This window comes from Stegostoma tigrinum, chromosome 43 (assembly GCF_030684315.1).
Source record: "Stegostoma tigrinum isolate sSteTig4 chromosome 43, sSteTig4.hap1, whole genome shotgun sequence".
Classification (NCBI taxonomy): Eukaryota; Metazoa; Chordata; class Chondrichthyes; order Orectolobiformes; family Stegostomatidae; genus Stegostoma; species Stegostoma tigrinum.
The window spans coordinates 2876637-2890007 of record NC_081396.1 but is presented as its reverse complement, the minus strand read 5'-3'; the positions used below and the strand labels follow the sequence as shown (position 1 = coordinate 2890007).

Here is a 13371-nt window from a genome sequence, read left to right as displayed (position 1 = left end):
GGAATGTCTTCATCTTCTCAGGACCCATTAACTGCGTTAATACACGCAGAGGGAACCTCACAAGAGGACAAATATATTCTTATTTGCGAGTGCAATTGCCTGCTTCTCAACGTGGGGTCCACTGAAGTGCGGCAGTGACGGTGATTGCCTTTGCTGGTTGCTTACCTTGTGAATGATTCCTTTCCTGCTCATGTCCATGATTACACCACAATGGACAGGGCCAGAGGCACAATGAGGATTGTAGGTTTGAATCCTACTTAGCTCGAGTGAAATTCAAAAAAATCGTGCACTTATGAGCTAGGTTTTCTCATAGTCGTAAAGCCTCAATGAGATTTTATTTATTATTGTCATATGTCCTGCAATACAATGAATAGTATTGTTTTGCATGCTATATAAGCAGATGAAACCACAAAGTTCATCAAGGTAAGATTTATTTCAAAGTCTCAGATCAGCAAATGTCACCAAGAGTAAGTGTCCCCGCCTCTTAAAGAAGGGGAAAGTGCCTTTACTATTCCGTGAATTTCCACTGACAAAGAAAACACACGTCCTCGGGTGACTGCCTCCAGTGACGGTGCACAATTGTGATTTTGGAAATTGGAAGTCAATATCACAACCAGAGCACCAACACACACACACACACACACACACTCACAAGAGAATGTCGAACAGGAATTGGACGGCAGTGTTTTGGGAGATGTCATATTTCTGGATAGGGCTGGGGTGAATGCGAGAGGCTGATCAGGAATGCATTTGAATCATTCCTGCATCAAGTCTAAAGTTAACACAGGCATAAATATGGGTTTCAGCAGCACATGAGCTGGCCTCTGGTGGAGATGTCTGATGTTATGGAGATTGAAATATCTGGTATCAGTGATTGTGGGTTTTGTGGTCAGCAATGCATCTTGAGGTTAAATCTATCACTGAGATAATGAACAATATGGTTCAGCCTCAGTAAGGAAAGGGGGTTGGACTTGGTTGTTTGGGAGTGGAATGTATAGTAGGAACTGAAGACAATGGATTGGTCTTCCAAACTTTTGCTTGGAGGACATACCTGCTTATCCAGTATCAGGTGGTCCAAGGATAGTTCTTTGGGGACACCAGGTTCAAGTCTTTGCAAACACTGGAGAGTCAAGGATTTTTTTGTTTAAGGATTGGCGAGTGCATAGGTTTGAAGGACAGTACCAGGATGTGAACAGTTAACAATATCAGTGTGCACATTTAGTGACAATAGGGTCAGTGGAACAAAGGTGGGTCTCATAGACAGGATGAGCTCTAACATTAGAGAAACTGGAGAAAGCTGTGTGGTAGGGGCCGGCCAGGAGCAGCTTAATAGGCAGTTTGACCCAGTGGGTTAGTGGAAGGGAAGGGAGCAGCAGAGGCAACTGATCAGATTGTGTCAATCTTAGTGGTAACTAATCTCCTTGAACTCCTCTTACTTGTTGTTAATGGGCAGAGAGATGGATAGACTTTAAAAGAGACACACTTTTGTAGGAGATAATGAAAAGAATCAAAACACTAGGTTTAAGGCAAAGCTCATTCATGGAAATTTTATTCTGAATTTTCACACATAAAACTGTTCTGGAATTTATTAACATCAGGATAAAAAGACCAAATGAGAAATGGACATTTCAGGATTTGATTAAACACAAATCCAACTCCTGCAGTCACCGATGAGCTTGCTGGTGTCTCAGAAGGTGGGATGCCTGAATGAATTTTCCCACACTCAGAACAAGTGAACAGCCTTCCCATCATGTGAGCTCACTGGTGGATGGTGAGGGCAGATGATTGCCTGAAGCCAGTCTTGCAGTGAGAACACCTGATCAGTCTTTACTCTGTGTGTGAATATATTGCTGGGAAATCAGATCACTAAGATCTCCAGAGCATCTTTATCAGTCTGGGTAGAGGTAGCAAATCTTTTTGTATCAATCACAGTGACAACGAAGCTCCTCACACTTCTTGTTAAAGGTGAGGATGGACGGGAGAAGGAGAGCAATTCAAAAGGGAATCCCCTGTGTTAGAGACAATAAGAATCCCTTCCCTCAGTGAGAGCAGGTAAAGGTCTTCTTCCCAGTGTGAACACGCTGGTGTATCAACAGGATGACTGAGGGAAGCCCTTCCCACAGTCAGAGGAAGCAAATGACTTCTCCCCAGTGTGAACACGATGGTGTACTATGAGGTAAAATGATCATTTAAACATCGCCCCGCAGTCAGAGGAACTGAAATGTCTCCCATCAGTGTAAACAATTTGATGGAGCATCAACTCCCCACTACATTTATGGCAATTCGCACAGACTGAGCATTTGAAAGGTCTCTCTTCAGTGTGAACTCGCAAGTGTGTCAAGAGTTTTGATGAAATGATAAACCCTGTGGAGGTGAATGCCTCATCCCAGCATGAGCTCTCTGGTCTATCAGCAGTGTAGATAATTGAATAAATTCCACCCCACCTCACTCAGAACTGGTGAATGGCCTCTCCCCAGGGTGACTATGCCGATGAATTTTCAGCTTTGATGGATGAAAGAATTCTTTCCCCCAATCCCCGCATTTCCACAGTTTATACCAGCAGAACCTGTTCATGTTCTGATAGGCCATTTGGTTGGCTGAAGCCTTGTTCACACACAGAATCAGTGTACAGTTTCTCCTCAGTGTGAACAGTGCTTTTTCCTTCCATGTTCAATGATCAGTGACATTCAGGTTGTGATATGTTTGGCAACTCTCGCAGATCCTGTTGTAGTGATTATTTTGTATAATATTTCACACTACACTTCTCGGATTACTTTACCCACATCATCCAATTCTTTTATGAGACATGCAGTGGAAGTGTCTAAACCAAACGGTGCCATCAGACTCTGTGTCACTCTATGACAGGGAAATGAAGCAGAAGTTTGAGAAAATCAGCCACTTCCCACTGTGGACAAATCTTTGAGGAATTGTCAACAAATGACAGCTTCTCCAAATTTAACTCAAATTTGAGCAGCTGGAGCTTCCTCCTGATTCATGGATAGTGATAACATTTGTCCCTTCTGTGGACTTCACCAATAGAAGAGATTGCTTTTGCCTGCTGCAAGAATAATAGTTCTTCATGAAGGAGACCAAACTTGCATATAGATTCAGGACATTGCCTCACAAAACCCTGCACAGCTTGCAGTCAGACGTCCTTGCTCCTGTACTCAAACCCTCTTGCAATGTCTTCCTAACTGCTGCTGCACCTACATACTTGCTTTGAATGACTGGTATACAAGCATACCCAGGTCCCTTAACACATCAACATTTCCAAATCTACAAGCATTTAAGCAATACTCTGTCTGAATTTTCTACCAAAGTGGATTACTTCACACACCACACATTTGCCACTCGAGTTGTCTAAGGTTTCATTAGATTCCTTCATGCAAATCGTTGATGTATACTTTAAATTCTTGGTGCCCAAGCACTGATCCTTGCAATGCCCTACTTGTCAAAACCTTGTACTCCATCTTTTTTCTCCTCTGTTTCATATCTGCAAACCAATTCTCAATCCACATCACTAAATTCCCAACAATCCTGTGTATTTGGATTTTTCACACTAACTCTTTAGATGGAATTTAATCAAAAACTTCCACAAAAGTCAAATGACCCAATCCACCGGTTCTACTGGTTACATCTTCAAAACAAACACTTCAGTTTATTTGTCAAGCATGATTTCACACATCCTAAATTGACAGAATGCAATTCCACGAGAAGATCCTTTGATTTTCCCAGTCAAAAAACACAAACATCGCCCATGGCAGCACTTCCTCCAGATCACCTGAATTGGACCATCAACGTTGATCCAGGCAGGTATGTCTGCATCTCATGAACAAACATATAAAAAAAAGGCCCTCTGCTCAGCAACACCTCATTTTAATGTCCCCATCCTTGTTTTCAAATTCCTCCAAACATCCTTCCCTGCAGAACAAACAGACAACCCTCAGACAGTCAGGGAACGATCATACTCACTGTCTGATTCATCAAGCAACACATTCAGCACTTGGTCCGGTTCTTCTTTCTAAAGAAAACTCACAAGCCCTGTGCTATCAGCTGGCCTTCGGATAATGAAAGGAAGAGGTTTTCTAAACAGTCCTCCCCAGGGAGTGGATGTGCCGGTGTTGGACCGAGATGGACAAGGTCAGAAATCTCACCACACCAGGTTATACTCCAACAGATTCATTTGACAGCGCAAGCTTCTGGAGCCTCAGTCCTTTCTCAGGTGTTCGAAGGACTGAGGCTCGACTGAGGACGATAATCTGGTATCGTGTAATTTCTGACCTTGTTCCCCCCGCGGAGGGCAGCGCAATTTCCATGGAATAGGGGATGGAATCCAGTTCAGGTGGGAAGGGGCTCGATGTCCGGAGCAGGCGCAATGCTTGCCCTGTGTCCGGAGTAGGCGCAGTGTGGGTCTGCTGTCCAAACCAGATGGCTCTTTTTGGAGCAGTTAGTCAGCAGAGGGGGGAGAGACAGCACCCCGAGCGGCCGAAGGGTCAGCTTTCCTGCTCCTCTGACGCTGCCTGGCCTGCTGTTTTTCTCCAGCTCCACTCCTTGTTATCTCATTCTGGCTTGAGCCAGCAGCCTGTTGCCCTGGAAGCCATTGCTCCAGAGGGCGGGGGACCCGTCACTTCGAGCCTGGCCTGCAGCCAGGAACCTGAGGATTTCACTGAAGATCTAAGCAACTCCTCTGAACAAGGTGTGGAGCTGGATGAACACAGCAGGCCAGGCTGCATTGAGGAGCAGGAAAGCTGATGTTTCGGGTCTGGACCCTTCTTCAGAAAGGCCCTCTATTCAGAAACACCTCATTTTAAAAATTCCCATCCTTGTTTTCAAATTCCTCCATGGTCTTCCCTTCTCTATATCCACATGCTCCATATCTTTTCCTGCAGAACAAACAGACAACCCTCAGACAGTCAGGGAACGATCATACTCACCGTCTGATTCATCAAGTAACACTTTCAGCACTTGGTCCTTCTTCTTTTTCTGAAAAATTCTGCAAATGCTGGAGATCACAGCGTGTCAAACAGCATCGATGGCAATAGAGCAAACTAACGTTTCAAGCCTAGATACTCTCTATCTGATTTGTTATTGTCCACAGTGGTTCAGTGGGAGACTCACTCCTCTGTGCAACATCTGGGAGCTGAGCAATGTCTCCCCCTTTTCCATTTCTTTTCCCATCCTGGGATGGAGGGAGAATACAAAACACTTGCAGCAATGGACGTGAGAGGAAGTGAATCCAGGGAGGCAGCATACTCTGGAAATGTTAATTCAGGTATGTCTCTTAAATTTATGGTCATTAGTTGTTCTCTCAGCTTCACACATTTATTTGCCTGACTAAAAGGGTGGCCTCTTGCCTCATGTTCATGAATGTAGGATTTCTATCAGAGATGGGCAAGATTTAGGCAGTACATTATTAGCATTTAAGTGAACATTCCATTTAGTTCCTTCCGAATTTGTAACACCATGCATTAGAAGATGTGGCACAGCGACTCAGTTGTTAACACTGCTGAGTCAGAGCATCGGGGATTCATGTTCAATTCCAGTCTCAGGCGAATGCCTGTGTGGAGTTTTGTACATTCTTCGCATGTCTGCATGGGCTTCCGCTGGGTGCTCCGGTTTCCTCCCACAGTGCATAGATATGTTCAGGTTAGGTGTCATGGCCATGCAAAATTGCCCATATCAACCAGTGATGGGTAGGTTAGATGGATTAGCCATAAGAAATACAGGGATAGGCTAGTGGGGTTAGTCTGGTGGGATGCTCTTCAGATAGGGTAGTGGGGTGAGTCTAGCTGGGATACTGTTCAGAGAGTCGGTGTAGACATGCTGGGCTGAATGGCCTGTTCACACTGTAGGTGCTGTCTCTTGAAGTCTAACTGGAGCAAGCAACATTATCAAAAATGTCTGACAGCCAAAATCCCCATTGATAATCCGAAACAGCGTCATAGAGTACACTGATGGAAAAAGTAAACAGTCTTCCTTCCCTGGCAAGTCTACGAGCCACTAACCTTCTGGTTAACTGTCAAATGCAATAACCCATCATTTCATTCAAGTATGTCGCTTCTCACTGATCCAGGTTGAATTCAATCATATGATCAACCCACCTAACCAGCATGTTTGTATCCTGAAAGCTAAAGCTATCCTCCACACGATTTACCACCTATTCCTTATGTATCATGTGCAAATTAACTGATCAACCTTCTTACATTCAAGTCTAAATCATTCAAATAAACCATAAACAGCAAGGATCCACAACTGACCACTGCAGGACCCGACTGGACATAGACTTCCAGTCAGAAAAAAAAAACGCCTCTCAGCTCTGACTCTGTGTGTCCCACCACTCAGCCAATTGTGCATTCAATTTGCAAAACTTCACTGGACTTCATGGGTCCTTACCGTTCCCATTAGTTTCCCATACAGGATCTTATCAAAAGCCTTGCTGATGTCCAAAGATACTACATCAAAAGCATGGCCTTCATTGACACACACAAACACCTCATCAAGAAATTTAATCATGTTGTTCAGGCATGAACTCCTCTTTAAAAATGCATGCTAGCTGTTCTTGATTAAACCCTGCCTTGCCAAACGCAAATAAATTCTGTCCCTCAGACCATACAAAGCATCCTCTCTATTTTGTTAAATTCTATCACAAACCTCTGCCTGATTTGTCTCTCTCTCTCTCACCAGTGAGCACTGACACAAAGTATTCATTTAAAACCAGGCCAGCATCCTTGAGTTCCATACCTTATATATCTCACTATGTGCTGTCTCACAACCGCTCATGTGAAGGTTACTGATTATCTTAACTCTAAGGCACACAGAATTAGAAAAAGACTTGATGCAACTTAGATCTAAAAAAAGCTAATTTGTATTATTTTTTATTCCAAATTGGTCACTGAACCTGTAGTGTTTACAAACATAATCAGGAGAGCCAAAAAGCATTGTCTGGATTTGGAGTAACAATAGCATCAAAATCCAATGCAGACGATAACTGGGGAATTTGTTTAATCATTCCTGATGAACTACAAAATCATATTACAAACAATATGCAGATAGGCAGTCTCCAACCGTTCTAAATGTGCTGAAATACAGTGAGATTGTGATTATTTTCAGAACCTATCCTACAGATACACAATTGTATCGATATTTTAGCCATAACATCTGCACGTTTAATAGAAACGTCTTTAATAACGTCAGTACAAACAGTCAATGACCAAGGTTCATTCCATGCTATGTGACTAAAAGCAAAGCTTCATCTGTGTACTTGTGAGTTTGCTGGGGTGTTAGCAATCAAAGCGTTTTAGACAAACAGGGCAGACGAATAAGATTTAACCAGGGTCATTTCACTATTGTATTAGCTGATGAGTTGACTGAGTGAATATTTATCCCCAGTGTGAACTCGCTGGTGTTTCAGCGGGTAGAAGGATTGAGTAAATCCCTTCCCACAATCGAAACATGTGAATGGTTTCTCTCCGGTATGTACTCGCTGGTGTATCAGCAGTTTAGATGAGCAATGGAATGCTTTTCCACATTCAGAACAGGTGAATGGTTTCTCTCCACTATGAATTCGCTGGTGTTTCAGCAGGATGGATGATGAAGGGAATCCCTTCCCACAGTCGGAGCAAGTGAATGGTTTTTCTCCAGTGTGTACTCGCTGGTGGATCTGCAGGTGGGATGACTGAGCGAATGCTTTCCCACACACTGAGCAGGTGAATGGTCTCTCTCCAGTATGGACCCGCTCGTGTATCCGCAGGTTGGATGTCCGAGTGAATCCCATCCCACAATCAGAGCAGGTGAATGGCTTCTCCCCAGTGTGAACCTGCTGGTGTATCCGCAGGTGGGATGACTGAGCAAAAGATTTCCCACAGATTGAGCAGGTGAATGGTCTCTCTCCAGTGTGAGCCCACTGATGAATCTGCAGGTTGGATGACTTAGTGAATCCCTTCCCACAATCAGAGCAGGTGAACGGCTTTTCTCCGGTGTGAACTTGCTGGTGTATTCGCAGGTTGGATAACTGAGTGAATCCCTTTCCACAATCAGAGCAAGTGAATGGCTTCTCCCCAGTGTGAACTCGCTGGTGTATCCACAGGCTGTGTGACTGAGTGAATCCCTTCCCACAGGCACAGCAGGTGAAAGGCTTCTCCCCAGTGTGACTGCGTTGGTGCATTTCCAGCTGGGATGGGTAAGGAAATTCCTTCCCACAATCCCCACATTTCCATAATCTCTCCCCAGTGTGACTGCACTGGCGTTTGGACATTTCAGATTAATCTTCATAAACTCTTCCACACACAGCTAAGATGTGTTTCTCCCTTATGTGAACAGTGCTTTTGCCTTCAATGTTGAAAATTCAGAATTAATTAAGGTATGATAAACAAAGTGATTGTCAGGCCTGGATGCAGTTTCATTCGAAATCTCTAATTGCAAATTAACCTTTCAAACACAAAACAAATGTATTTGGAGAAACGAGAAGAACAGACAGGTTGTGAAAGGGATAAGAACTAGTTAACAGTTCCTTTGAAGTTGAGTTGCAGGTAGACAGGATGGTGATGAAAGCATTTGCAATGTTTGCTTTTATTGGTCAGTTTTCTGTTGAATATAGGAGTTAGAAGGTCATGTTGTGGCTGCATTACAGTAACTTTGGAAGACTGTGTTCAGTTCTGGTCTCCCTGCTGCAGGAAAGATGTTGTTAAACTTGAAAAGTACTTAGAAAAGATTTACAAAGTTGTTGCTGGGATTGGAGAATCGAGCTATAGCCAGAGGCGAAATAGGCTGGGGCAATTTTTGCTCTCGAGTGTTAGAAGCTGAGGAATGATCTTATAGCAGTCTATAAAATCACGAGGGACGTGGACAGGCTGAATAGCCAAGGTCTTTTTCCTTGACTAAGGGAATTGAAAACTAAACGGCATAGCTTTAGGGTGAGAAGGGAAAAGGTTTCAAAGCGACCCGAGGGACAATATTTTCACACAGAGGGCGGTGCATGTATGAAATGAGTTGCAGACGGACACAGTTCTTGTACACTTGGATTCCCACATTGTGCAACAGCAGCACACTTGGTGTCTGAGGTCTCCTGTCATGACTTCTCCGCAAATTAAGCTAGTTACTCCCTTTAAGAGCATTTAATTGAGCTACGGTTCTTCCTTCATTTCAAATACTTGTATTACAATTGAAAGTCCCTGCCTTTACAGAAGCAAATATTATACTTTCAAAACTGCAAGAAAATTCTCTGCAGGTATCAGTTACCAACTGGTTGTTACCATTGGGACTGTGTCACTTTCTGAACTGCCGGATCAAGGCTGACCATCACACCCAATCTTTCAGCTTCACCTTCTCCCTGTTGCACCTCACCTTCTGTTTTCACTCAAATCCAAACCACACCCATTAAACCAAGCAGCAGTCAGTTTCATTTTAATCATCCGCTCACACTGCACTGATTTCAGCCTCCTTTACTGTTCCATTGCAGCTCAAGGGGAGCTTCGGGAACAGCACGTCATTTTTCAATTCAGCACTTTATAACCCTCAGGACTCAACATGTACTTTAAGTAATTTCTGGCTTATTAGGGAGTCGTCAGGTCTGAAACATTCCTCTTGAAAGTCTGGTGGAATTCAAATTTTAAAATTCAAGTATTTGAGAACAAGGAGTTTATAGATTAAAAGCACAAATTGGGTGACTGGGACTAAATATGACAGTTCTTGCAAAAAGATGAGTTGTAGTTTGGATAAATTTGTGCCCCTGTCAGGCCAATGTCTCCTCACTCAGCTACAGGGTCCAGAACTAAACACATACCCCAGGGGTGATATAATCACAAATTTGAACACCTTGCCGCTTTTCGAGTTACAAACATAGAAATATTCCCTCACAGATAGAACAGACAAACCTTTTCGTTTCCAGTTCAATGCCAAAGATGTTCAGATCCTTATGACTCTGCTGAGTGTCAGAGCTCAAAATCCCCCGTCTGCACTATATTCTCAATTAAATTCTGTAAAGCGAATGCGCAGAAGAAAAATCACTGTCAGCCCAGGATGGAAATCCGGAAAAGATATAGGCTTAGCAGTAAGGGTCATAAATAGGATCATTTCGCAGACAGCTTCACGTTACCTTTTAGTTAGAAGAATCATATTGTTTAATATGCACAAACAGCCTGCAAGACTCTTTAAACTTTCCCATATCTTAATTTTGGATGAGGATTATTCCACGGCACAACATCGTGGGCCGAAGGGCCTGTACTGTGCTGTATTTTTCTATGTTCTATGTTCTATGTTCTCTTGGTTTTCGACTACCGGGCAAATGCTCCTCTTCAAATCTGCGCGCTGTTGCGAAATGCCCCGAATAAAGATGGCGGCGTTTTCCCCAGGGCCTATCACAGCCGAAGGCCCGTTTGCTATGAATGAGGACAGGGAGTTTCTAATTCAGGACTGGCGGCATATACAGCTACAAAACCGTTCAATCCAGCCTGACTCAATTTTTCTGCTGATTTTCCCGTTTCTCGCCTCCCGCACTCAAAAGGCCACTCACAGCGACACAGCGCAGGCACCGTAAATGGTCACGTGCCATCCTGCTCGCCCCGCCCCCTACTCACACCCATTGGTTGGAGGACCAGCAGCCGTCGTCTGGTCCGCCGGCCGCCCTGTCTCCTTCTATTGGTCGGTGAGCTGCCGTCAATCAGCCGGGTCCCACTTCGAGGCGAGTGGCGGGAATTTCTCTCTCTCTGCCTGGGAGAAACTTCGTTCGCAGTGAATGGTGTAGCGTCACAGGACACAGGGGCTGGTGGCCATTCGGCCCAGTGCACTTTTGCCCTCGCACGCGAGACATGCTGCAAATTTATCCCAACTCCCCTACCCTTTGCCCAAAGCCCAAATCTTTCCTTAAAAGATTAAATTCTGAATCTATTTTGAGAATAACTGTTGCATCCAGCTGAAACTGTTCCAGATCCTCAGAACTTGTTGAGAAAAATAATTTTCATATTTTCACTTTGCATTATTTGCCAATTGTCTGTAAGCCGTGTTCTGTGGTGACCAAACATTGTCACAATGCTGATAGTCTCTATCTCTCTGTAAATGAAATATCGTGAAAACAAATCTACACGTCGACTCACACTACTTAAGGTTCTCAATGATCAATATCCCATTGTACTCTGAGGTAACCTTATTTGCTGTCTACTACACTCCAATTTTGTATAATTTGCAAATTTATTAACCATATCTCTTATATTCATATCCAAATCTTTTATATAATTGACCAAAAGCAGTGGACCAGCACCAATCCTTGTGACACTCCTCATGACATACCACTGGTCACAGGCCTCTAGCCTGAAAAGCAACCTTCCACCACCACTCTCAATCTTCAACCTTCAAGCCAGCGCTGTATCCGAATGGCTACTTCTCCCTGTATTCTGTGTGGTCTAATTTTGCAAACAACTCCACCATGGGAAACCTTGTCGAACACCTTACTGAAGTCCATATAGATCACATCCACTGCTCTTCCTTCATCAATCGTGTTTTGTTACTTCTTCAAAAATCCTTAATCGGTCTTTGCCTTTCCAGAAACATGTAAATACTGTCCTTCAAGATTCCCTCCAACAGCTTGCTTTCCACCGATTCAAGACTCATTGGTCTATACTGCCTGGCTTTTTCTTACCATCTTTCTAAAATAGAGGCACTACGTTACCCAACCTTCAGTCTTCCTGCACCACAGCTGTGTCTATCAATGATACAAATATCTCAGCAAGGGGACCAGCAATCACTTCCCTAGCTTCTCACAGAGTTTGAGGCTACACCTAATCAGGTCCTGGGGATTTATCCAACTTATTGATTTTAAGATGTCCAGCATCTCCTCCTAATTAGTATTGACATTTTTCAAGATGCCGCTATTTATTTCCCCATGTTTTCTCTTTTCCATATCCTTCTCTATGGTCAACATTTGTGCAAAATACTTGGTATCTCCCCCATCTTCTGCAGTTTCACACAGAGGCGGCATTTATGATCATTAAGGGGCTGTATTGTCTCCCTAGTTACCCTTTGTCCTTGGATTCTCCTTAACCCTATTTGCCAAATGCCCCCTTTGTGCCCACCTGATTTCCCTCTTAAGTATACTCTGACTGCCTTAAATTCTTTGAGGGATTCGCTCAGTCTCTCCTATGTATACCTGAAACACACTTCCTTATTATTCTTGAACAAAACTTCAATTTCTCTAGTCACCCAGCATTCCCTACACCTACTAGACTTGCCCTTTACCTTAAAAAAGACATACTATCTCCAGGCTCCCGTTACCTCATTTTTGAAAGGTTCCCATTTTCCAGCTGTCCCTTTACCTGCAAATATCGTCCCCCAATCAATTTTGAAATTTCTTGCCTAATGCTGTCAAAGTTGGTCTTCCTCCAGTTTAGAACTGTAACTTTTAGATCCAGTCTATCCTTTTCCATCACTAGTTTAAAACTAATAGAATTATGTTCTCTGGCCCCAAAGTTCTCCCCCACTAACAACTCAGTCACCTGCCCTGCTTTATATCCCATATTCCAGGCATCTACCATTCTCTGTATGAAAAGCTACCCCCACACATCTCCCTTAACTTTTTCCCTCTCACCTTGAACCTGTGCCCCCCTGTAATTGAAACTTCAACCCTGGGGAAAATCCTCCAACTATCCACCCTATTTATGCCTCTTATAATTTTGTAGACCTCTATCAGGTCTCCTCTCAGTTGCTGTTTTTCCAGTGAAAGCAATCCTAGTCTTTTTAACAGTGATAACGGGAACTGCAGATGCTGGAGAATCCAAGATAATAAAATGTGAGGCTGGATGAACACAGCAGGCCCAGCAGCATCTCAGGAGCACAAAAGCTGACGTTTCAGGCCTAGACCCTTCATCAGAGAGCTCATATTCAATTCCCTCGTTACCAGACTACATTCAGGTGAGCCTTCTCTGTACTCTCTCTAAAGCTTCCACATCCTTCTGGTGGTGTAGTGACATAACTGCACACAATACTCCAAGTGCAACCTAACAATGGAGCAACATGATTTGCCAACTCTTGTACTCCACGCCTTGGCCAATGAAGCCAAGCATGCCACATGTCTTCTTAATCACCTTAGCTGACCGTGTTGCCACTTGTAGGGGACTGTGGACCTGCACGCTCAGATCCATCTGTGTGCTAATGTTCCTCAGGGTTCTGCCATTTACAGTATTGTTCACACCTGAATTTGTTCCTCCGAAATGCATCACCTCACATTTGTCTGGATTAAACTCCATCAGATATTTCTCTGCCCAACTTGCAAATCTATCTATATCCTGTTGTATCCATTCACAACTGCTGGTATTGTCAGCAATGCCATCAGACTTCATGTCATCTGCGAGATAACTCATCAGACCACCCACATTTCCCCCA

At 43.7% G+C, this 13371-nt stretch overlaps 1 protein-coding gene across 1 annotated transcript in view; it reads right to left on the bottom strand.

Annotated features, from left to right (window-relative positions):
• Window positions 1-6960: 6960 nt before the first annotated feature.
• Window positions 6961-13371, bottom strand: part of LOC125449118 (zinc finger protein 239-like) — a 46905-nt gene continuing 40494 nt past the window's right edge. Inside the window, exon 5 of the mRNA XM_059641702.1 lies at window positions 6961-8150. Coding sequence (XP_059497685.1) covers window positions 7352-8150 — 799 coding nt within the window. The 3' untranslated portion in view covers window positions 6961-7351. The remainder of the gene's footprint in view (window positions 8151-13371) is intronic.